This window comes from Ailuropoda melanoleuca, chromosome 2 (assembly GCF_002007445.2).
Source record: "Ailuropoda melanoleuca isolate Jingjing chromosome 2, ASM200744v2, whole genome shotgun sequence".
Classification (NCBI taxonomy): domain Eukaryota; kingdom Metazoa; phylum Chordata; class Mammalia; order Carnivora; family Ursidae; genus Ailuropoda; species Ailuropoda melanoleuca.
In genome coordinates this window covers 128,988,014-129,013,170 of record NC_048219.1, presented here as the reverse complement: position 1 = coordinate 129,013,170, position 25,157 = coordinate 128,988,014, and the positions used below count along the sequence as shown (strand labels likewise).

The 25,157-nt window shown below is 40.6% G+C and overlaps 1 protein-coding gene across 1 annotated transcript in view; it reads right to left on the bottom strand.

The window, feature by feature from the left end:
- Positions 1–25,157, bottom strand: part of TANC1 (tetratricopeptide repeat, ankyrin repeat and coiled-coil containing 1) — a 235,757-nt gene that overhangs the window by 149,409 nt on the left and 61,191 nt on the right. Inside the window, 1 exon segment of the mRNA XM_034643399.1 lies at positions 9,189–9,268. Within this exon segment, the coding sequence (XP_034499290.1) occupies positions 9,189–9,249 (61 nt within the window). The 5' untranslated portion in view covers positions 9,250–9,268.

Genomic DNA, 25,157 nt, shown 5'->3' with positions numbered 1-25,157 from the left:
TCTTTATTCTTATTAGTATTTTCCAAATTTTTTTACAATAAGCACAGACTATATCAGGCAGAGATTCAAAGACCCATATTTATTCTCACTTTAACTTCTCCAAAACTGAAATGTATGTAATAGTTGATGGCACCTTAAAAATCAGCATCAGCCAGGCAGCGATTGTAACGTCACAGCCACTGACTGCAAACCTGGGTTGTCACATTTATTTATTTATTTATTTGACAGAGAGAGACAGCCAGCGAGAGAGGGAACACAAGCAGGGGGAGTGGGAGAGGAAGAAGCAGGCTCCCAGCAGAGGAGCCTGATGTGGGGCTCTATCCCAGAATGCTGGGATCACGCCCTGAGCTGAAGGCAGGCGCTTAATGACTGTGCCACCCAGGCGCCCCAATTAAAATCTCCTTTTGAGATCATGAAAGGATGGTAAAAATGTAGTATGAAGAAAAATGGATATTGACAACTAGGTTTAAAAAAATGACAACAATTAGGCTCTGAATATAAATTAGAAATGCTTTAACCAACCTGTTTATATTTAGCTTCAGTTTTGTTTTTTGTTGGTTTTTTTTGTTTTTTGGTTTTTTTTTTAAGATTTATTTATTTGAAAGAGTGCATGCGCACAAGAGCGGGAGAGGCAGAGAGAGAGAGGGAGAGAGAGTCCCAGGCAGATCCCGTGCCAAGCACAGGGCCCGAGGCAGGGCTCAAACCCGTGACCACAAGACCATGACCCAAGCCGAAATCAAGAGTTGGACGCCCAACCAACTGCGCCACCCAGGCACCCCTCTTTTCCTTCAGTTTTCTGAAAAAGATTGCAATATATAAAAACAACTCTAAAGAAAGGAAATTTTCAGTAAGTCAAACATTTTAATAAAGTATTATGTCAGTTGATAGCTCTCAGAGATAGATGAAATATGGTATGTTTTATAATCAGTGAAATACAGTATGACATTTATAATCAGAATAGAGACAAGTGCTATGGGCTGAACTGGGTCTCCTGAAAATTCGTATGTTGAAGCCGTAAAACCCCACGTGATGGTATTTGGAGATGGGGCCCTTAGGAGATAGTTATTAGTTTTAACTGGCATTAGGAGGGTGGGGCCCTCATGATGGGATTAGTGTCCTTATCAGAAGAAGTACCAGAGAGCTTGCCGTCTCTCTTGCCATTTGAGGACACAGGAAGAAGGCACCTGTCTACAAGCAAGAAAGAGTCTTCACCAGAGGGTGGAAATACACAGACTCTCCTTTCCAACTCCATGATTTCAGATGTGAATAAAGGGTTCTCAACTTGAGGCTCTACACCAAGGCTAATGCTACCCAACAGGTCAGCCTTGGTGGCCATCCATCAGCTGCAGGACAACTCAAGGTCAAAGCCTCATCCTCTTAAGAGGAAATAGTAACCTTAGATCATCCTTCACAAAAAAAAATAAAAAGTCAATCTAGGTCAAATCTTTAGTAGCCTACCTCCCCACTCAGACAACATTTGCCAATAGATTATATGAAATCAAGTTTTCTGTATTTTTGTCGGATAGAAATAAAACATTGGAATTCTCTTCCTACAAAATGCAAATGGGAGGCTCCTAGGTGGTTTAGTCGGTTAAGCAACCAACTTTTGATTTTGGCTCAGGTCATGATCTCAGGCTCGTGAAACCAAACTCCATGTCCGGCTCCGTACTGGCTCTGGAGATTCTTAAGATTCTCTCTCCCTGCCCCCCACTTGCTCTCACTCTCGCTCTCAACAACAGCAACAACTATATATATGTGTATACATACGTATATATATATGTGTATATATGTATATGTACGTAATGTATACATATGTGTGTATATACGGTTTTAAAAATGCAAATGGTCACACGAAAATTCAGATATAGAGTTTTTATGGGAATTAAACTACACATGACAAAGCTCTTTGAAAATTAGGTATATAGAAAATAAGACCATTGTTTTTGGGTTATTTTACAGAAAAGCAGCTTTAATTTTTCTCAAAAAAGTATTTATATAATGAAGTTAGATTTGACCCAAAAAATGAGACTCTGAACTGTTATTTTATATTCTCTATTAAGTTTCCTACTGCATTTACACATATACCGTTGACCCTTGAACTAAACAGGTTTAAACTACATGGGTCCATTCCTATGTGGCTTTTTTCCCCCAATAAATACAATCAGTACCGTAAACGTATTTTCTCTTCCTCATATTTTCTTAGCAAATTTTTTTCTAGCTTACTTATAATACAGTATATAATACATATAACACACAAAATATGTGTTAATAGATTATCAGTAAGGCTTCCAGTCCAATAGCTTATTAGTAGTTAAGTTCTGGTAAGTCAAAAATTATATGTAGATTTTCAACTATGTGGGGGCTGGAATCCCTAACCCCTGCACTGTTCAGGGGTCAACTGCACATACAAAGAGGGATCCAGATAAATAAGTGTTGTTGCTTGAGAATTCTGCTACAAACTTCATGATGATTCAGATAGGCTGTGACTTGCTGGGGTGTCTTATTAGCCTGAAAATATAGAAGATCCAGGAGGTGTCTTGATTTCACCTTCTCTGTCCAGAGCTTTCTCTAATTATGCCCTTCACAGGAAACAGCCTGTTCAGGATGAACCAGTTTGGTCCATGACATGTTGGCACCTGACACATGACAAATGCTAAGTATCTGTTCTCTTTCTTTCATCCTTTCTATTTCCCTAAAACATACGGGAAAGCTACAAAGAGGACGGAGGGTGGATCCTTCTACATAGAAAGACCTTCATTAATTAAGGATACATTGAAATGAAACATCACAGAAAATATATAAATGGTACTTAGAAATCCATTCTGAAAGCTGCTTACTGACTCCCAAAATCTCTTTAGCAAGGGAGAAAGTCTTTTAGTTTAACTTCACAAAGAAAAAGGAAAAAAATGCCAGTACTTGATATAGGCTGAAAGGTAAAATAAATCATTTCCCAAGTATAAACCACCATTTAAGAGACCAAAGACTCAGCTTTCCCAGTTTTGTTATGAGGAAAAGGGTCAAGATGGCACAAAAGACTTCAGTATGCAAGGATGATGACAGAATCCATATTTAAAGATGGGAAGTCATGGAAAGAAGCTTCCAGAACATCACTCCTCTGCCTGAGAGCAGTCCTGCTTTCTCTTCAACCGGGAAAGAACAAGAAGTCTTACAATGGTTTTGTTTGTTCAAGGTACCACACAGTTTTCTCAAGAAAGCAAAGGTCTGCTGAGTATCTGGCAGAAGCCAGGTGTCGAGTGAGACACTTCTGCAAAAAGGTTCTCTTAGTTAGCCCTGATGACATCCTTGTAAGGCAGCTTAATCACGTTAAGGAATTTGTCCGAATTCATGTAAATGGGAAGTGATCGAGCTGGGATCTGAATCTGTGACTTCTAATTCCAAAGTCTGCTTTTTCTAGACTTTGAGACAGGTATAACAGACAACAAAGAAAAGCTGGTGAAGGAACCAAGCTAACCTGAGGGAATAGCGTTCCTGATTCTACCAAAAACCAGGTTGGCCTCTATTCTGTGTTTCTATCCTGTCCCCGTATTTTACAGAATTTACTTAAATGCCCTGGTAAAGAGAAATACAATACCTTTAGATTGAATTATTTCTGCCTGTTTTGTTGCTTGGGAAACACTTTTGGAGTCCGTTAACAACAAGATACCAAATATCCACAGCTCAGCAAGACAGTCCCTGCACTAAATTCCTAAATAATAGTCCACAACCACAGAAAATGGGCAACGCAGCACAGAATAATCAAAAGCAGCTTCATATTTTCCGGATAAAACAAAGCATCGTTTGTATTGAGGCATTTTTAGAAGGTACCACTGAAAACCAGACTGCAGCCTGGAATAGCTTAAAATACCACATTTAACAATCACATCAATGGCTTTTAAACTTTAGAGGCAAACAGCTTCCTTTTACTACAAATTCAAAGTGAAGGATTAGATGCAAAGCTAACAGATTAATTCAGTACACACTCAAGTTTACAGACTATCCAATGCCTTAATTAACACTATTAGAAGTGCTCTTAGCCGACCAGCTGGGTTTTAATGATGAAAAGGTGAAGGTCAAATGTCTTTATTTTTTTTAAACAAATTGCTTCAAACTAAGCCCCCCTGCTGAAAAAAAAATAAAGAACACAAATAATTAAACTGAAAGGAAAAGACTAATAAACAATTATTTTGGCATATTAAGCAACCCTTCCTTTATCAGTCTATATTTTAATTGAGGCAGTACCACAATTAAAAGTTCACCAAACTTTGTCCTTCTGCCTCAACATGGAGCTACTTCCACACCAAAACAGAACAACTAGAAAAGTTGGATAGGGCAAAAGGCTATGGTTTCAAGACTGGCAGAGGACAGGAGAAGGGAGGGATGCGTACAGAGGGAGAGGGACCAACCCTCTCTCGGAAGGCGATGGGTCTTGCCTGCCTAATGCTTCCAGAATGATGCCACTATCTCTGGGATTAAAAGAAAAAACCAAAACTGTTATCAGCTGTGAGCTACAATTATATCAAAGATGTTAGATAAAATTAGGATTCATTTCTTGGAGACCAATAGGAAAAAAAGTCCAAAAAACTAGCCAAATCATTTACTCACTATGTGAATGCAGTAGCTATTCTAATGAGCTGTACTAACTATCTGTGCTTGGTTTTTGTAGTAGAGGGGACCTGTCCATGTTGAGGACAGAAGAATCCTCCACAGTGCATGCCTTGTTGGGAGGCGAAGTCTACTTTACCCTATAGAAGCTAAGAGGTCAAAATACACATCTGTCCAGCCTTTCTTGCAGCTAGAAGGCAGGCATGGGACCCAAGCACAACCATTTAGAAACACTTGCCCCACAGTTTCAATTTTTCCTTGGCTATTCTTGAGCATTTTCTCTTCCAGGTGAATTTTTGGATCAACTGATTATGTCGGGTAAAAAAAAAAAAAAAAAGAAAGACAGGACTTTCCTGGGCAGTGAAAATCCTCTGTACGATACTGTAACAACAGATACAGATCATTACATATTTGTCCAAACCCAGAGAATGTACCATACCAAGAGTGAACCCTGATGTAAACTGTCGGATTTGGGTGACTATGATGTGTCAGTGTGGGTTCATCAGTTGTAACAAACACCCTGATGGGGGGTGTTGATCCTGGAGGAGGATGAATGAGTAGGGACAGACACTACATGCAAAATCTCTGTACCTTCTGCTCAGTTTTGCTGTGAACCTAAAACTAAAAGAACAAGGTCTTTAAAAACAAAATAGTTGGGATTTCATTAGGGATTAAATGGAATGCATAGGTGATTCTGTATGAGATAGGTGGTTTAAAATACTGCATCTGACCATTTGGGAACATTGTATTTCTTTCCACTTATTTAGGTCTTCCGTTAAGTGCTTGAGCAAAGTTTTATTCTTCTCTTCAATGTAAGTTTGCACATTTTTTCCTAGGTTAATATTTAAAGTTTTTGTTTCTATTATAAAATGGGACATTTCCCCATGCATTATCTAAATAGTGTTGTACAGAAAATATATTAATTCCCTACATTGCTCTTACTCTAAACTCTTATTTGGTCCAGATTTGTATCAGATTACTCTCAATATACTTATAGTACAGTAATTATTTCATATTTAAATTAAATAGATTCAATAATAGTAACATGAAAGTTTTTTGTTTTTTTTTTTTTTTAAAGATTTTATTTATTTTATTTGACAGAGATAGAGACAGCCAGCGAGAGAGGGAACACAAGCAGGGGGAGTGGGAGACGAAGAAGCAGGCTCATAGTGGAGGAGCCTGATGTGGGGCTCGATCCCAGAACGCCGGGATCACGCCCTGAGCCGAAGGAAAACGCTCAACCGCTGTGCCACCCAGGCGCCCCAAACATGAAAGTTTTTTGATAGCAAAGGTCATTTAAAAAGATGTGGTCTCTCCTCTCTGGAAAGCCTCAAAATAAATACCACATTTGCTTTAGATCAAGGTCCTAAATTAAGAGCAGGGAGAGGGAAAAAAACATACATATATATATACATACATACATACATACATATATATACACACACACACATACATATATATACATACATACATGTATACATATATATACACACATACATATATATACATACATATACACATGCATACATATACATGCATAAATATACACATACATATACATATATATATATATATATATATATATAAAATTTACTCATATTCATCTAGCTCTCCCCACATTGTGGTTTAATATTGATTTTTGCTCCCTCAGGCCTAACTCAAGGTCAAGAGAAACACAGTGTTCATTTGCACAGATGGAGCAGTGGGGACAAGGCAAATGTACTTTCCCCAAAAACATTTTCAAATTTTTAAAGTTGTATTATCTGACACAATTCTACAGCTTCCAGAAAACACCTTTTGCTTAGCTGTAAGCATTTCCTAGGTTAAAAAAAAAAAAAAAGAATTTTGCTATTTTTAGAGTTCCCTCCATGTTCAATAGTTTAATACTATACATATTTTGAATACCCTTCTATACATATAACAAATTTCAATACCTGCTAAAATTTTACCAGTAATTTAAAGTAGATACATGTGACATTTTCTTTTAGGGATAGAAACTGAAGTGTAACAACTTCTCAATATTCCTGAAAAATATTTGTTTTCTTTTGAATACTAAATTTAACACAGTGATTATGTTTTCTAAATTCTCAAAGCCAATTTGATTTAAAAAAGGGGGGGGAGGTTCAAGATTGTAAAAACAATCTACAAAGGATATATAAAATGCTGAGCTGAATATTTTAGACATAAATATTTCCTAAATTCTAGAATTGTGAGTTCAAGTATATAGAAATGAATTTTCCTTTGTCTTTGCAACAAAGATTTGTTTTAATTGGAAACAGTAGAGCAAAATTTTTCCATATTGCAGGAGATATTATTATTCCAGTTTCAGGGCAGTCTCCACAAATTAGCCAGCTTTAATTTACAGAGAAACTGAGCTATGATCTACTTATATAACGAGAGTTGGCACAGAGCTCAACATACGAATGGTCAAAGTCCAAGTATTTTCCCCAATCATCTTGTGACATAACTTCATCAAGATTTAAAATTCCATCTGCTTTGTTCCCCAACTAACACAACCAGGTTCTAGTTAAGTGAAAAAAGGCACATACCATACAGATGTTTTATGAGAAATGTTCCCATTGCCTTTTCAAGTTGGTTCACATTAGTGAAAAGCCATAGTGTGGGAATTATTATGAAGAAATGATTCAGAAAAAAACAGTAGTTGCTCTTAAAGACCAGAGAAGGGAATACACCCAAAATCACATGCTCTAAAACTGGAAAAGTTACAAGTGCAAACTATGTTCACTGTCTGGCTGTTCTGAAAGGCAGGGTGCCCCAAATCATTACTGTACAGTTTGTTATTTCGTTGGCACTGGTCAAAGAGGATGGTGGGTCTGCTGTGAAAGACTCCATTTCTAAGTACGGAGTTTTGGCTTGGAGACCCAAGCCACTGGTTGGGCAGCTCCAGCCAGACAGACAGCTTAGGACCTAACTTTATGCTGGAAATTACAAAGACATCTAAAGACGCAAGTAACAAAGTCCCTAGGATGAATGTCAGATGAGCCAAAACTGAGGGGGGGGGGGATTTTTTTAAACCGCCTTCAGAGAAATAAAGTATTTTGGCCTTGACCCAGCAGAGGGTGAATGTCCTCCTGGATAGAAATTATGTGAACTGAAAATTCTCCATAGTAACAATTCTAATTAATTATTCAAAGGTAGGGGTTGGTTTCTTAAGGTTAAAAGCTGACTATGGTCTCTTGTTTCTAACGTTAAAAACTGAATTCTTTGTATCTGCTTATGCAGGCATTAATGAGAAGCTTCTAATGGAATCTTAATAGTAACTTTACAATAAAGACTCTACTTTTAAAGTAAGTGCCGTTTTGCAGACTTTTTATTTTAAGGGATGAAAGAAAATTTGTCTAAGTTCCATATAACTAAAAAGTTTAAGCCCACTTATTCTATTATGTAAGTACAGAAACAACAAATATTAACACTGTCGTAACATTACATACATTATGTAATTATATACATACATTATATGTAATAGAAGGTATTACAAGATCTTTTCAACTGAAGAGTTAACTATAATTCAGTGATGTTTTGGTAATAAGTGGACTTATTTTTACTTCAACAGAAATTAAAACTGAAATGTTATTCAATACACAGTAACTCAAAAAACCAGACACTTTCCAACTCTGGATTATTGTAAGTTTGCAGAGTAAAATAGCACATTTTGGGGAAATTAATCCATGCTAACAGATTTTTATTGTACAATAATGATAAATAATATGTAATTTTTCTAGAAAAATAGACCACTTAGTCACCAAAATAACCTTAGAAGAGTTTATCCAATGGTACGCAATGAAGAGTCACAATGACCACATAAGCACCACAAGTCTATAAACAGGAATGAAATCCAAGCCAAATTAAGTAGCTCTCATCATAATGAAAACTAGCAGTCTGGCACTGAGTGAGGCTACACCTGTTAGGCGGAGAATTTGATACTCAAAAGACGAGGACCATTCAGCCAGCAGTTGGTCAAACATATAAAATGCAATCGCGTGTGGGAAAAGGAAAAGGGCTTTCTAGAAACCAAATTCCTGGACACACCTGCTATCCCTCCATCTCTGTAATTCTGACTGCCTCTGGATCTGACTGATCTGTTAAAATTATGAACCTTATACGTCTTCTGGGGAAGGATTTTGTTCGTAACCCAAACTCAATTTTCAAAGTCACTTCCCATAAGAAAGCTCAGAAATAGGGGTGCCTGGGTGGTTCAGTGGGTTGGGCATCTGCCTTTGGCTCAGGTCATGATCCCAGAGTACCATGATCAATACCCACATTGGGCTCCCTGCTCAGAGGTAGTCTCTTTCTCCCTCTGCCCCTCACCCCACTCGTGTTCTCTCTCACTCTCTCCATCTCTCTCTCAAATAAGTAAAACCTTACATTTTTTGTTTTTCAAATAAGTAAAATCTTTAAAAAGAGCTCAGAAATGCATTTAGTTTCTTACAGGTTCCAGTATTATGTGCATCCTAACCCAGAACACTCCTTGGACCCACTCCCAATGCAATGGCACCCACCCAGCCTGGAGTGCGCAAGTGTCGCTGCCCCATGACTACCTGCTTGTTCACACTGCTTATACATACCTGTTTCCTTCTTGCTCCCCTTTCCTCCCTCTCGACTCTTCTTCAGCACAGCTTTTAACATTTTCAACACTCTTTTGCTTCTAAAGAGAAAAGGAGGGGAGGGAAGAGGAATTAGGGGTTGTGAGCTGGAATATAACTTACATACTGACACAAAAGGTAACTTGGGCTCTAACAGATTGCTTAGGAGAATATAAAGGTATCTTGAGTTTTACAGTAATTTTCTGTGAAGAAACTAAGATGGGGAACTAAATGCTAAACACACAAGGAGTGTTTTATAACTTTTAATGAAGTGATCAGAAGTTCACTAGCTTCTTATGAAAGTTAACACACACACACACACACACACCGTGGCATTCTCAGCATTCCATATCTAATTAAGGTTACGAGGCTACATCTGGGCACGTTACTGTAAGATGTTTGGCACAGGAATTCAGATCTCCTAACCCCAGCTCATCAAAAGAAAACATTAGAACGGAGAACCAACAAGATAATGGTTAAGAAGAAAGCTACATGGTTAAAGGCATGTTTTGCAGATGCTACTGATTATATAACCACAAGGAAAACATTTTGGAAGTTTATCAGATTAAAACATACCTTATAAGCATTTGCAAAATAAATACAACGGGAACACATTTTAAAGCTGATGTCAGGGGACCCAATGAAACAGCATACACGACAGTGGGCTTTATACTACATACAGTTAGGACTTTTTGGGGGGTGGGGAGGAAAGTAGAACAGTCCGTGGCACCACAGCTGAACCCTTTAAATGATAAGCTGCATTTTTAAACAGGGTTGTACTGAGCATGGAAAAACAACACAATGGCCCAGGCCTAAGATGAAACCTAAAACCCTCCCTATAGCAAGAGGCAGACAAAAGGACCATTATTTCATCAGTGAGTCTCCTGCAGCTCTCTTTTTTCTCCAGGAACTCAGATGAGATGGCTGGACAACTCCCAGCAGTAACAAATCCGAGTGGGTTGTGTTACCCATCGCACCCTTGTTAATGCACTAAGGACAGGAAGGTGGAAGGCAAGCAGGTTGCTCCTGGAAGAAAGAAGTGGGGGAGAGGGGCTAAGAGGCAGAAACTCCTGTATAGACGAGGGTCCCACCTGCCCAGTGAGCATGAATGCTTGAAACGGCCTCGGTGTAGCACCCCACACAACTGCTCAACCCCAGAGTGAAGTAGAGCCCCTGAGGGGAGCACGGGGAGGGAGGAGTCCCTAAGTGCTACCACTCAGAGTCACGCGGCATTAGCACACACAGCGACCTTCTTATCATTTGGTCCAGGCCTGTATTTATTTTTCCAAGTCCTTTGTTTCCCTGACGAAGAAACAGGGACCCTGGAAGGCTGACTGCCCAGAGGTCACACAGCTCATTAATAGCAGGGCCCAAATCCAAATCTGCAGACTCCCAGCAAGGGTCCTCCTCCTCCCACTGCTCTGCCTCTCCTCTCAGAAAATGAAAGCTTTGGGCAACAGCAACCAAACAAATGAACAAACAAAAATCAGCAAACCAACCCACCCTCGAGATACCAGGAAGACAGCACCTCTAAGCAGAATTTGGAGAAAGCTATAGCGAAGTCTGATAGGGTTAAATCACCTTACAAACAAGTCTCTACACACAAAGGGGGCATGGCTTACAGCCTAATTCTTCTTTAAAATGCTGCTTCCGTGAACCCTGGTGCAAAGATCTGGGTTTCACCTGAAGGGCAAGCACCAAATCTTGGGAAAAGGACCACCGTGTGCTTCTATAGGGGAACTACAGAAACACAAATTTCTCTTGACGGTCATGCTTAAAACACTACGAAACGTTGTATAAAAAATGGTGGACAAAATTCACTAACTGACGCCTGCTAAGCACAGATATTTTCTTTTCCAAATCACTCACTCAACCTTCAGGATTTGTCATTTCACAAAGACTACATACTTTAAAAATAAAACAAAGAAAAATAAAACATGCCAACAGAGCCTGGCCATGGTCCCTTGGTGGGCTCTCCGGGAGCCCAGCCCTTCCCTGGATCATGGCCCCGCTCAGGCCCCACCATGGCGGTGAGGCCGCCTCTGAGCCATCACGCTGGTCATCTCCAACCCACAGCAGATCTGCTGTGTCACTGGAAAGACACATCCCACAGGACAAGGACTAGGACACACTGACCTGGGCATCTTCTGCCAGACACTTTGGATGCCTACTTTGGGGAGCTCAGCTGTTTTCAGGATCGTCACATCTTCCACATCAGTGGTCTTGAGTCAAGTGAAAGAGGCTATCAGGTAGCCACTGTAATTTTTCTTTCCAGTTCCTGCTTTCCTCCATGAGTAGCAAGTCAAGGGGAAAAGCTTAAATTTATATTCTAAGACCTATTCAAACTATAATGAGGAGAAACACCAAATGAGTATACCCAAGTACAAAAGTCACTTCAGCTGCCATTTCTTTAAATTATATACTTTTGAGGAAGACAGTAAAGACCAGCCTCTAGACCAACCTCTGAAATTCTCTAATGCGAGAAAACATCCCACTATTTTCATTTAAAAGAAAATAAAATGTGAGTACAGGACATTAACCTTAGAAGACCAATGACCTGAAGGCACCTAGATTTCCTTATTTTTCTACTGTCATTCAACATCTAAGTTTCCCAAATACCATAGGTTCTTCCTTTTAAAATGCCCAGAAGTTAAAGTACCAAACTTACTTTCACTTTTTGGATTTCTCATTTAACAGTCTTTGAGGACAGGCACAACGTCTCCATGTTGTGTTAGAATTCTGCACAGTGATTACAACGATAGATAAAATAGAACAGAGATCACCCTAGGTAACACAGGGAGGATTTCGAAGCAAGACAAAAATCTATTTTGGCTTGCAATCACGATAACAACATCATAACCATGACCACCTTCTCTGAAATCACGGAATAATACTAGAATTAAAATTTTCCTCTTCTGGAGTGCCATACTGCCTGTTTACACAATCCCAAATTGAATCTGTGAGCTGAGGGCAGGGACTATGTTTATTCTTTAATACAAACAGAAGCCAGCACACAGGCTTCGCACCCACTCTGTTCTCAGTATTTGTTGACAGATTTAACTAGGCTGCAATGAACACAGATGAGCAATTTCCTCCAAATCAAGCAATTAGCCAACATTTATAGCAGTTTATAAGTTACAAGGAACATTCCTATATATTTTCATTCGCAAGGAACGCCAGAAAATGCAGTTAAATCCATGTGACATCAGGCAATGAGATACTAGGGAGGAAAATGCTGCATTTCATACTACGCCCTCATGTCCACACCTGAATTAACGTTAAAAATCTCAGAATCACACAATCTTATTATCCAATTATCCTGAATTTGCGCACGCTCCATTGGAAGGAGCTTCTCCCATCAGTTTATCTGACCTCATAGCAAAGCTGCTTCTGAAGGTGCCTCCCTTCTTTTGCCAACATCAAGCAAACCAGAACAGCAATATTTACAAGTGAAACACTGAAAACTAAGTTGTACGTAATTAAGGATTCCCCCCGCCCCCAAGAAAAGGGAGACATCAAAAACATCCTCAACTTTAAGGGTTTGAAAAAATTTTTCCAACCTACTAACACTTGACTCATCTGAATAACAGCCATGTCCTCTGCATGGCCACTTTTAGAATTTACTTTCCATTAGCAACCTTTAATGTTTATTAAAAGAAAGGAAATGTGTGGCGGCAGTGGGGGGTCTGAAGCACCTTTCAAGATAAATAGTATATAGAATAGAGCAAGTCAAGAAAACAAAGCAGAATAGAGACCACAAAAGGAAACAAAGAGGCCTGCTAGATGGGGCACTGGCTGTTGGCTGGAAATTCATGGAAAACTGCATTCTAGAAGCTTCCTGAAAGCAAGAGCCATATCTCAACATTCTTTTAGAGCTCCCATGAGGCTGGGGAAAAACAACCCTTGATGAATACTTGAAATTCCAGTAGGTCTCTCTCCCCACTCCCCACCCCCACTTTATTTTTCTTTTTCCTCCCTATAGGAGAAAAAGCCCAGAAATCAAGAGACCTAATCCCAGCCCTGGTCCTCGTGTTGTGACTGGGAATAAGTCACTGAGCTTCTCTAGGATTCAAAGGATTCAACCAGAAAAGCTGGGGGAGACAAAAGTGGCTACTGACCAAGCAACCAGAAAGCAACTATATGATGTTATTGCCCAATTTCCACCGCTAGTATGGCATCACTGGGCTAGTTTATTCCCCAAGACACAAAGGCTCAACCATTCACTCTTCTTTATTCAAAGCCATTCCACAAACCATATCTCTAACTCTACTGATCTTTATAGTTAGGCTTGTCGGAGGCAAAAAGACTTCCGATTTGAGTAGGACTTATTAAAAAGCATAGTAAATTTACAGCCCCAAGTAATCTGAATTTTAAAAATTTCTGGGCATGAAGTCTCAACTCAAATGTTTAACTTCTGATGCACAAATTAAGTGGAAACTGTCTATTAGATTGAAATCACTTTCAGCCCATATTTTAAATTTCTATAGGAGGATATACAAGTTGCTTTGGGAAAAGTTTCTTAAAAAAAAAAAAGAGGAGAAGAGGAAGAAGGAAAGAAGAAGAAAAACAAAAACAAAAAATCTGACTCTCCTGGGGCACCTGGCTGGCTCAGTAGGTAGAGCTTGTGACTCTCGATCTTGGGGTTGTATGTTTGAGCCACACGTTGGGTGCAGAGATGACTTAAAATGTAAAAACCTGACTCTCCCAAGCTGGTATTTCAAGTTACTAGAAAATTACTAATATGCAAGTTTTTTCAAAGAAGTTCTCATTTTGTGAACTACTTGGCAAAAAGGAAATTTCACTTTAGGAGGAAAGTACGAACAAGCTACTTCCATCTGGCTCCGAGAGCCTTTTTTCTTTTTTTTTTTAAATTTTGTGAAGAGACCTGTTGAGTCCAACTTTTAATACTATTTCCTCCATAAAGCCTTCCCAGGCCATGGCAGTCAACTCTACAAATCCTTCCCAGCACCTAGCAATATACCTTATACACAACAAACATTAAGTACATTTTTGAAATGAATGAATAGCAGGTTGTTATGGAAGGGAACTCAAAATCAATGGCAATTCTCTCCCGCAAGGGTTTTGGACCAATAATTTAAGAATTTTTCTGGTACCAACCACTAGTTTACAAGTTTATAGTCAAAGTTATCTGGCCCATACACGATCAACAACTCATTTCCACAGCAGGATCTGTTATCAGATCTTCAGAAGGCTGCAGATTTTATTTTGATATTTCAAACACACATACAGAAGGGATAAGTACAATGACAGAAAAGCCAAAACCTGAAATCAATATATTCTCCTTCAAACCAGGAAGAGCTCAGATAGAGAGATAACCAAGGGCAGCATTCCTGGCAATAAGCCTTATGCCTCCCAGGCCAATGGCTGTTGTACAAGAGTGAGCATCAGTCTTGCAGAAAGCCCCTGCTCGCCCAGAAGCTCTCTTCAGGTTGGATGCTCCCCAACCAAGCACCAACTTCCCTACCCCAATGGCAAAATGCTCCAAATGAGAAGACAAAATAAATGTGATATTATTACCACCGCCGCCGCCACCATCGAGACATTCACAGATATTCAGATCTGAGAAAGCAAAGGCTTTCTGCAAGTCTGCTTCAAAAGCCACCTCAGGACGCCTGGGTGGCTCAGTCAGTTAAGTGGCTGACTCTTGGTTTCAGCTCAGGTCAAGATCTCGTGGGTCCTGGGATCACCCCGAGTTAATGGGCTCCACTGAGTTGGCTTGAAAGAGTTTTCTCCCTCTATCCCTCCCCCCACTTGCATAAACTCTCTAGTAAATAAACCTTAAAAAAAAAAAAAAAAGGCACCTCAAAACTCCTCAAGGCCTTCTTACCCTCCTGCTTCCTCCTCTAGGCTGTGAGCCACTGACGGTCAGACCTTGCCCCACTCCCCACCCCAGCACAGTATTTGTTTTGTTACTTCAATACCCGTAGATACATTGGGGAGGAACATAATTTTAATCCAACTATAATTCTCAAAGGGAATGCCTGTATCTCAAAATAGACTGCCATCCTTTAATAGATTTAAACAAATGTAACAGCCTCATTTAAAATGCAAGGCCCTGAGCACTGGAAGAACTTATCCTGACTCTCCTGGGTCAGCAAGCAATAGACAGAGACAGGGTTACAACCTGATTTTCCAATTAAGGAAGCAGCACTGGGCAGTTTTTCATTCTACACAAATTCCTAAGTGTCTGTACCAAGCAAAGAGGGACACAAAGTCAAGCATAATATGATAGAGAGGGAAGAAAATGAAGTCAACAAATATAGGCCGGAAGCTAGGAGTTCATGCCTCCATTTTCTCTATGAAGTAAAAATAAGATATGAGAGGCACAGTGGAGGTTGAGAACAGCCTTTGCAGAAGAGAGGAAGGCAAGCACAAGATTACAAGGACAGCTGAACAGCCACGACTGCCCAATCCAGACTGCAGACCAAGCAAGCCACGGCACCAAATAATGAAACTACGCAGCTGCGTCCTCTGATCCTCAGCCCCAAGAACCCCTCAGAGGATGAGAGGACTGATCAGGGGAGTGGGTATCTGCAGAACAGGTGCAACGAGACTGAGAAGGGTGCCCACGTGACATGCGGGGAGTGGTGCGCTGTGGAGCCAGGCCTGGACGGGAAGGGAGTGAGGCCCTGAGAGGTCTGACACTAGCGAGGATGGGGATGGGGTCTGAAGGAAATCAAAGAACACACACAGTCAGACTAAGTGAATGAGGGAGTTGAGAAAGAGTCCAGTCCTTTTAAATGAATTTTTTAATTTTAGATATGGAACAATACCAGATAATGATGAAGGCCACATGATGCCAAAAGCAAGGTTTGGTAAAGTGGAAGGCCTTCGAATGAGGGTTGCTGGAAACAACTTGATTTCCGGTGTGGGGAAGGGCCATTCAGATACTTAACTGCAGGAATTGGAGGTAGCATTTGGGAGATCAACCATCATCCTAATAGCTACTATTTAGTAAGTGTTTACTGCAGGTCACGTAAGGAGTTTTACAGGCATTAATAAACTCTTTTAATCCTTAAACACACACACACACAGAAAACAAAAAAACCCTAAGGGAGAGTTTATGGATTCTCTTTCTCTTTTTTTTTTTTTTTTTTTTTTTAAACCAAGGAAGCAGAGAAGCTTAGAGAGATCAACAACTTCCCCAAAGTTACACGATATGTAAAGGTGGACCTGAAACTTGAAAGCTCAGGCACCAAGCTGCTGCTTCCAAAGTCTTTAATGAACTTGGGGGCAGGGGGTAGGAGGTGACCAGGAGAAAGAATACAAGCCTCAAAGACAAAGTGGCTTTGGCAGGAGGGTGAAAGTAGTTGTTTTGGATCTAGCCAAGGCAGCCTGGGAGAAAGCCAACATCAACTCTGAACCCCAGTGGCCATGAGGTCAAAAGCCCACGGAGGACCACCTAGGGTTTGAATGTCTTTGAACGTGCTCCCAATCTCTCACACGGCTCTGTAGAGGATATGACTAGGGTCACAGGATGTTCCCCTGTAAGGTTTATAGCAACTGGAGACCCAAGCCCCAATCCTCACCATGGCAGTTATCTCCATTAACAGCCATACGGATTCCGTTTCCTTCTCTTTCCCCGTCTTTCTGTGAAGCTTTCCACTTGTATCATACAGCAGAGCTGTGAACTCCCAGCTTACACAGACCAACTTCTTGATGTCTAGTGATTACAACTCCCTGAATAAAGATAGAAGGCATTCCATAAACAAAATGACTTTGGGCAAGTTATTTCCCCTTTCATGGACTCTTCTCACAGGGATACTGCTCCCTTTCCTGCTCGACTGGACAATCAGGCCTCTTCCACCTGCAGGTGCTATAATTTTATGGGCAAAACTTCATTTCTGGTTCGTAAGACCACTGTCATCACAGTAGCTGATGAACCACCAGCACAGATGAAAAAAGAGCCCCTGGCTGGAGTCTCGGGCACGGGTGCTAAGCCTTTACAGGAAAAGGAGAAGAGACCTTGAAGACATGTCAGAAAGTCCATTTTTCAAAAAACAGTTAAAAGGCACTCAATCAATCAATGCCAGCCAAATGAAGTCTGGTATTATAAATCTAAAGAAATTAAATTTTTTAAATTGCACGGCATCTGGCCTCAAAGTGAAAAAGGTCAGACAACTTCAAAGATGCCCCGTGAAAGGCAGCCATTCATTACACAAAGATCTCTTGCTTATGTAGCTGACAGATGGATCTTTCACTTAAAGCCCTGGAATAGAAGACATCAAAATCCCTCCTCCACTTCTGTCAGTGACTTGCCAGGATGCTCTGAACAAGGTTATAACCTCCCCCCACTCCTGATTTCATTAGGATGGGAGTTCCCAATACCCGGTGTCGTTTTTTTCAAAACTCCCCCAGGGTATTGTGATGTGCCGCCAGCAACACCCATCGAACACTAATGCTGTACCAGGCCCTGCTCAAAGCACTCAGCCCCCATATATGTAATCCTCATGACCACCTTCTGCTGAAGGTACTGTAAATATCTCCATTCTACAGAGACACAAAGAGGCTAGGGATTTGCCGAGGGTCACAGAGCTCATGGAAGCAGAGCCAGGTTCCCCATCCCGGTAGTTTTGCTCCAGAGCCTAACAACACAGTCCCTATATTATACCTCCTTTTTTGGCTAAAAATAAGACAGACTAGCTCCCAGGGGCCTGGTGAGGTGGTCAAACAGACAAAACTGCCAAACAGGAGAGAAAAAAAATTATCTTTGGCCACACACACCCCTCCACCCACAGAGCAGCATCCCAGGTCTCAAATCGATCCTGAAAAAGAGAATCTGCCTCTGCTGAGAGACACCTACTGTATACTCACTCAAGTTTTGCCAAGCATCTAGGAGTTACTTCAAACACCAGTGTTGTCAATATTGGTGACCTGGAGGGGTCATGCAACAAAATGCAAGTAAGCGCTTGAATTCGCGAGCTTACAGAAGAACAACACTGGAAGTTGGGCCATATTACCAACAGGGAAGTGTATTTGGGACAGAGACCACTGTGTCACATGGGCAACGCTTCCCCTATTCCTAACACCCAGAAGTTAGAAACCGTGTTATTCAAGAGGAGCTCAAAAACCCCAGCCCCTATTTCACTGGATGAATTGCATAAAGCCTGTTAAAAGGTGATGGGATGGGGCAAGGAATGGCCTGGTGTCCAAGCTTTCTTTCTCTGGGCAGTTTTTCATAGTCCAATAGATATAATAAGGTTTTAACCTTGGATATCAAGTTCTAAGATAAAACTCGGGTATGCCTTTCATGGTAACACAACGAAGAGCTAAATGAAATCCGTACAAGTCACACACCCTCATCTCTTCCATAGCTAAAGCAAATAATAATCAACACACAGAGCACTGTATACTCTTACCTGAAATTTGTAAGGGAAACCATTCTTGGCCATAAACACCTGGTTGTAGTAAGCAGGTTAAAGGGGATGGCTACAGGGGCCCATTAAGAAAGGTCACCCGGGGGCGCCTGGGTGGCACAGCGGTTAAGCGTCTGCCTTCGGCTCAGGGCGTGATCCCGGCGTTACGGGATCGAGCCCCACGTCAGGCTNATGGGTGATGGTCAAATTTTTTTCAATTCACTCCATCCAAGGCAGGAGTCTGTGACCTTTCAAGTGTCACGGACTGCTTCAGCAATTCAGATCCTCTCAGAGCGTCTCTGAACGACTCTGACAAAAATACTCTTACAAAGAAAATCAATTATATTGAAACACAGATATCAAGATATTCAAACAGAAAAACTCAGAATAGTAAATGCGTGCTTCTTTAATGCACATAACAAGACACAGCAGCAGGGAGGTCTAATAGCTGCTGCAGTTCTGTAAGCAATGACGAGCATCGGTGATAGTTTAAACTACCTCCCACCACGTGATACAAAAATCATTTCTACTTGCCAAAGCCACAGGTGCTACTGACAGTATGTGATGCTTTCCTCCTTCACAACTGAAGAAAAAGCCACCTTCTGGTTAGAGATTGTGAAAACAAAGATGTAAATTTTTTCCCCACCCACCCACGTTCACAGATCTTCTGAAGTATATCCGAGGACCCCAAGGATTAGAGACCCTGACCCAAAGAATCAGTCAGACTCAATAAGTGCTCTGCTAATAGCCTAGGAGCTTCTAGAAACACAGTCGTGCAGTTTTTCCCCACTCACAGAACGACTGAAATTCAGAAAAATTAGACAGTCATTTACTGACTGGCACACATTGGCAAGATTGGGTATTCCACATATGCACCACTCCTAGCAATTAAATGCCAAGTCCCATGATTAGTTTTCATAGTGATCTATAAAAGTTCCATTTAACAAGAAAGTCCATCACCACCGAATTACTAACCCACCCACAATAACCAGCCTGACATTGCAAGAGAAAGACCTGTGGGAATTTACACTGAGAGACAACAGACAAAAACAGGAAAGCCAGGTTGAATATGTGGGACGAGTGTATTTTATTATGGTTCTGTTGTTTTCTTGGACGCTTTCCTTATTCTTTTTAAGTGTTTAAGGTCCAGGAGGTATAGTCCTCCAATTAACTGGATCAGGCTTCCTAGTTAAAGGGTGGTACCCGAGGCTCCCCCACCCCCACTGCCTCATACAGTCAGGCCATTCCCCAGCTGCGTGCCCTAAATCAGGGGATGCCCATATGAAGATAAATATAATTTAGAGTCCAAAATACATGGGCTTACGTTGGGCCACTGCCAATTTCTCATGGATCCTGGGTAACTGAGACGGTTTTTGTTTTCATGGTCAGGACCTACAACAACAGCTGCAGGAGCGTAATACTTTTTCTAGACTAATAAAATTACCTAAGTCTGGCTCACAGTTTCAGCCATGGCAGCCGCTCAACTTCCCAGAAAGATGCAAGCCTTGTGTAGTCGTAGCAGTGCTGGGAGGCTAGTGCTGAACTAAACTGGTGGCTTTCAGACCCAACCCAACTGCAAACAACACTTTGGCTAAACTGTGAATTACAGAATAATTCCTATGCGTGGAGATTACAAATGTTATTTCTGGGAGTCCCATAAAAGTTTCATCAAACCTATGAAGCCCAAGTTTTACACTCGAAGCTAGGTGACATGCCACATATGAACATCAGACTTTTCTTTTCTGAAACCCAGTGAAGGGTTCAATTAAAGCCCTTAGTAACTCTGCAGTGAAACCTTTGATCATGGATTCTGTCACCACTTCTTGTAACACATACAAGCAGTATGAAACGTATCTCAGACCTAAGGAACAAAATCGGTACTGTGAAGTGGCACGGAAACCACACACACACATTCCTACAAATACACAGAGCTCACTTTTCTTTCAAGTTGGGGAAGGCAGTGTGGGAGGGTGAGTTTCAGATGCTACAGTCTCCAAACCTAGAAGGCTCCTTGTAGCACAGTTACAAAGTTATTCCCTAAATGTAAGTGTGTGGTCCCTTTAAGGAAAAACATCCCAATTAGAAGCTAGTGAAAAATGGGAACACATGTTTTGCTGAATTAGAAACAGTGGATGTGAAATTGTTCTAGATAGAATGAAGATGCTGCACAGATGTGCTAAGTTTTCATGATCTCAGTGAAACATCTTTCAACTACAGCAAAATATGGCAGTCTACAACAGAGCTGGATATAAATTTTTTAAATGTCTGGTCCTTGTTTTTATGCAAACTTCCCAAGCCAACTCCCTCTGCCTTTGCACAAACCTAATAAAACCCATATTTCAGTGTACTGAAAACCACAAAGCCGTCCATCTCCAACTCAGACTTGGGACTTCTTACAATTATCTCCTCTTATCAATACTGTAGATCTGTTACAAATAGAAGACCTTTACTCCACAAATTCCACGAAACACCATGAAAACCACAGCACAGGTGGAGACACAAAAGAACCCTTTGGCTGGCGCTGCAAAGTTTTTCCCCTGTGAGGGGTCTTGTCTGGTCCTCACAGCAAGGAGGTAGAACTCTAATTGCCCTCTTTGACAGATAAAGAAGTTGAGACAGAGAAACCCAGCAGACTGCCCCAGGCCACCTTCACTCGGAACACGGACTCCACTTCTCTCTTGGAGGACAGAACACTAGGAACCTTGTCTTTGGAACCCTAAGCCTTGATCCCAAACTCAGGTGATGTACCAGACCAGCCTCTATCACACAGCACGGGGCCTCTAAAGATAGCATCATGATGAAACTCCAATGTAACTGGGATAATCTGGTTTTATTTAAAACTATTATCACCATGTACTCCTAAACATTTATACTGACACTTCTGAAAAGAAAGGCTGAAGGCGATCATCGTAAACGTCCAATTCCAAACAATCAATCTCAGCTCTTCTCTCTGCACCATTTTCCTTGGGAAAGTGATGTGAATACCCACCTCAACCGCACCTCTCTGCGGGCAGCTCACAAATAGGTTTCCCCATTGTTTGACCTGTGCTGCAGTTTTAGTACTTGATTTCCAATTTGTGGACATCAGCCCTGGCAACACGTCCAAAACTAAGCTCAACATCCTCCTCCCCCAACCTCCAACACTCCCTCGCCAGCATGGGTTCTGGGTTCCTGTTGATAACGCCCCCCCCACACACACACAAACCTCTCGTTTAGTCCACCAGACTCCAGGCCTCTATGTCCTCGGCCTCCCTCCTGGTCTGATAAGTACCAATCGAATGACTAAGTCTCACCAGTTCCAGCTCCTCTCCACTACCTCCCACCATTCTGGGGAGGTAATCACCACGCCCCCCACTGGACCACCGGAAGGGCCTGCAGCCTGATTTCTCTAACTTTAGGCCAGTTAAAGCGCATCAAAATCACCTTTAGGGGTTGTTAAGACAGATTGCTGAGTCCCACACCCAGTCTGATTTTTAGGTCTGGTTTGAATCTGAGACTTTATTTCTCGTAAGTCCCAGCTGATGATGACTCTGCTCTTCAGGGTCCAACGCCTAAGAACCACTGCTTTTGACTCTCCTCACTTCCTTTCCATCTCACATCAATTCTCCCAGAATTTTTCTCTTGAGGGACCAGCAAAAGCCTTTTTAAATCTGAAAATGTAGGCCTCTGGGGTGCCTGAGTGGCTCAGTACGTTGAGTGTCTAACCTTGATTTTGGCTCAGGTCATGATCTCAAGGTCATGGGATTGAGCCCTGCAACCCCTGCAACGGCTCATCAGGGAGTCCCCTTGAGATTCTTTCCCTCTGCCCCTCCCCCCACTTGCACACATGTGCATGCTCTCTAAAATGAATCTTTAAAAATAAAAAAAAATAAAATGTAGGCCTCTGATAACTAAGTGGGAACAATAAGACCTACTCTTCACTGTAGACCTACCATGCTTTAGGTTATCTCCGTCACATTACAGTTAAAACAACTCTGCAAAATACAGCATTGCCTCCAAATTTATAGGGCAACTTGGTAAAAAAACAAAAACAAAAACAAAAAAACCCAAGACTTTGAAAGGTTAAGCAATTTCCAAATTCCACAAGGACAAATTGGGTTTTATGTATTCATTAAAGGGGACCCTCTCCTTAGACAAACTTTTGCTACCAAACTCTAATGCAGAAGCAAGAACAGTGATGGAAAACAAAGAATATTTCCTTCTCAGGACAGGGTAAAAGGTGAGACCTATGAGGATACGAAGTGCACAACCAGCTATCTATCCATGATTTAGTTTGGTATAGCACAACACATGTTCAAACCCATCCTCCCAAGAGCAATTTAACTAAATTAANTATATATATATATATATACTCTGCTTTTTGTAGATCAAACCCTCGTCTGTTCTAGCACAGTTAACCTCAAGCTAACAACTAGATCAATATATGCTATTCTTATTAACAAGGTCTTTACTTTCAAGGGTCTTTTCTGCCTTCATTATAACCAGCAGGTGAATGATTCAAACACCATGACCAGAGATTAAGATTCTACATTTTCACATGCTGTCATTTAAAAACAAAACAAAAAAAGGCTCTACAATAGATTCATATCAGACCTAAAGACACCTGCAGATTGAAAGTGAGGGGATGGAGAACCATTTATCTCACAAATGGATGTCAAAAGAAAGCCAGAGTAGGAATACGTATATTGGACAAAACAGACCTTAAAACAAAGACTGTAACAAGAGACAAAGAAGAACACTATATAATAATAAAGGGGATAATCCAACAAGATGTAACAATTGTAAATATTTATTTACCCAACACAGGAGCACCCAAATACATAAAAACAGTTAATAACAAACAAATGGATAACATTACAATAGCAGGAGATTGTAACACCTCACTCACATCAATGAACAGATCATCTGAACAGAAGATCAACAAGGAAACAATGGACTTAACAGATATATTCAGAACATTCCACCCTTAAACAGAAGACACATTTTCAAGTGCACATAGAACATTCTCCAGAATAGATCACATAACAAACCTCGACAAATTCAAGAAGATCAAAATCATACTATGCATACCTTCTGACCACAACACTATGAAACCAGAACTCAATCACAAGAAAAAAAGCTGTAAGGAGCACAAATACATGGAGGTTAAATGACATCCTACTAAAGAATGAATGGATCAACCAGGAAATAATTTAAAAAATACATGGAAACAAATGAAAATGAAAACACAATGGTCCAAAACCTTAAGGATGCAGCAAAAGCAGTTCTAAGAGAGAACTTTATAGCACTACAGGCCTACTTCAAGAAACAAGAAAAATCTCAATTAACCTTATCAGACACATAAAGGAGCTAAAAAGAACAAAACCTAAAGCCAGCAGAAGGAAATAATAAAGATTAGAGCAGAAATAAACAATACAGAAACTAAAAAACAAAAAATAGAACAGATCAATGAAACCAGGAGCTGGTTCTTTGAAGAAAAAATAAATAAAATTGATAAACATCTAGAAGACTTATCAAGAAGAGAAATTACACAAAGTCACAAATGAGAGAGGAGAAATAACAGTCAACACCACAGAAATACAAATAATCATAAAAGAATTATGAAAAACTGTATGCCAACAAATTGGACAACCTAGAAGAAATGGATAAATTCCTGGAACCATATAAACCACCAAAACTGAAACAGGAAGAAACAGAAAACTTGGACAGATAACCAGCAAAGAAACTGAATCAGCAATCAAAATACTCCCAGACAGCTTAGCTTCACAGGCAAATTCTATCAAACATTTAAAGAAGCATTAATACTTATTCTTCTCAAACTATTCCAAAAAATAGAAAAGAAAGGAAAACTTCCAAATTCATTCTATGAGGACAGCATTACTCTGATACTAAAACCAGATAAAGACTCCACTAAAGGGACACTCTTTATTTCAGCTCAGGTCATGATCTCTCAGAGTTGTGAGACTGAGGCCTGCTGGATGTGGAGCCTGCTTCAGATTCTCTCTCTCCCTCTCCCTTTGCTCCCCCGCTGCTACCACGTATGCAAGTGCGTACTCTGTTTAAAAAAAAAAAAAAAAAAGACTCCATTAAAAAAAGAGAACTACACTGGCGCACTGGGGGGGGGGGCTCAGTTGGTTAAGCAATTGCCCTTGGCTCATGTCATGATCCTGGAGTCCCAGGATCGAGTCCCGCATCAGGCTCCCTGCTCAGTAGGGAGTATGCTTCTCTGTCCCTCCCCCATGCTCATGTTCTCGCTCTGTCATTCTCTCTCTCAAATATTTTTTTTAAAAACAAAAATAAATAAAAAAGAGAACTACAGGCAATATCCCTGACAAATATATATGCAAAAATTCTCAACAAAATACTAACAAACCGAATTCAACAGTACATTAAAAAAAAAAAAAAATCATTCACCACGACCAAATGGGATTTATTCTTGGGTTGCAAAGGTGGTTCAATAATCTCAAATCAATGTGATACACCACATCAACAAAAGGATAAGAACCATATGATCATTTCAATAGATGCAGAAAAAGCATCTGACAAAGTACAACACTATTCATGATAAAAACCC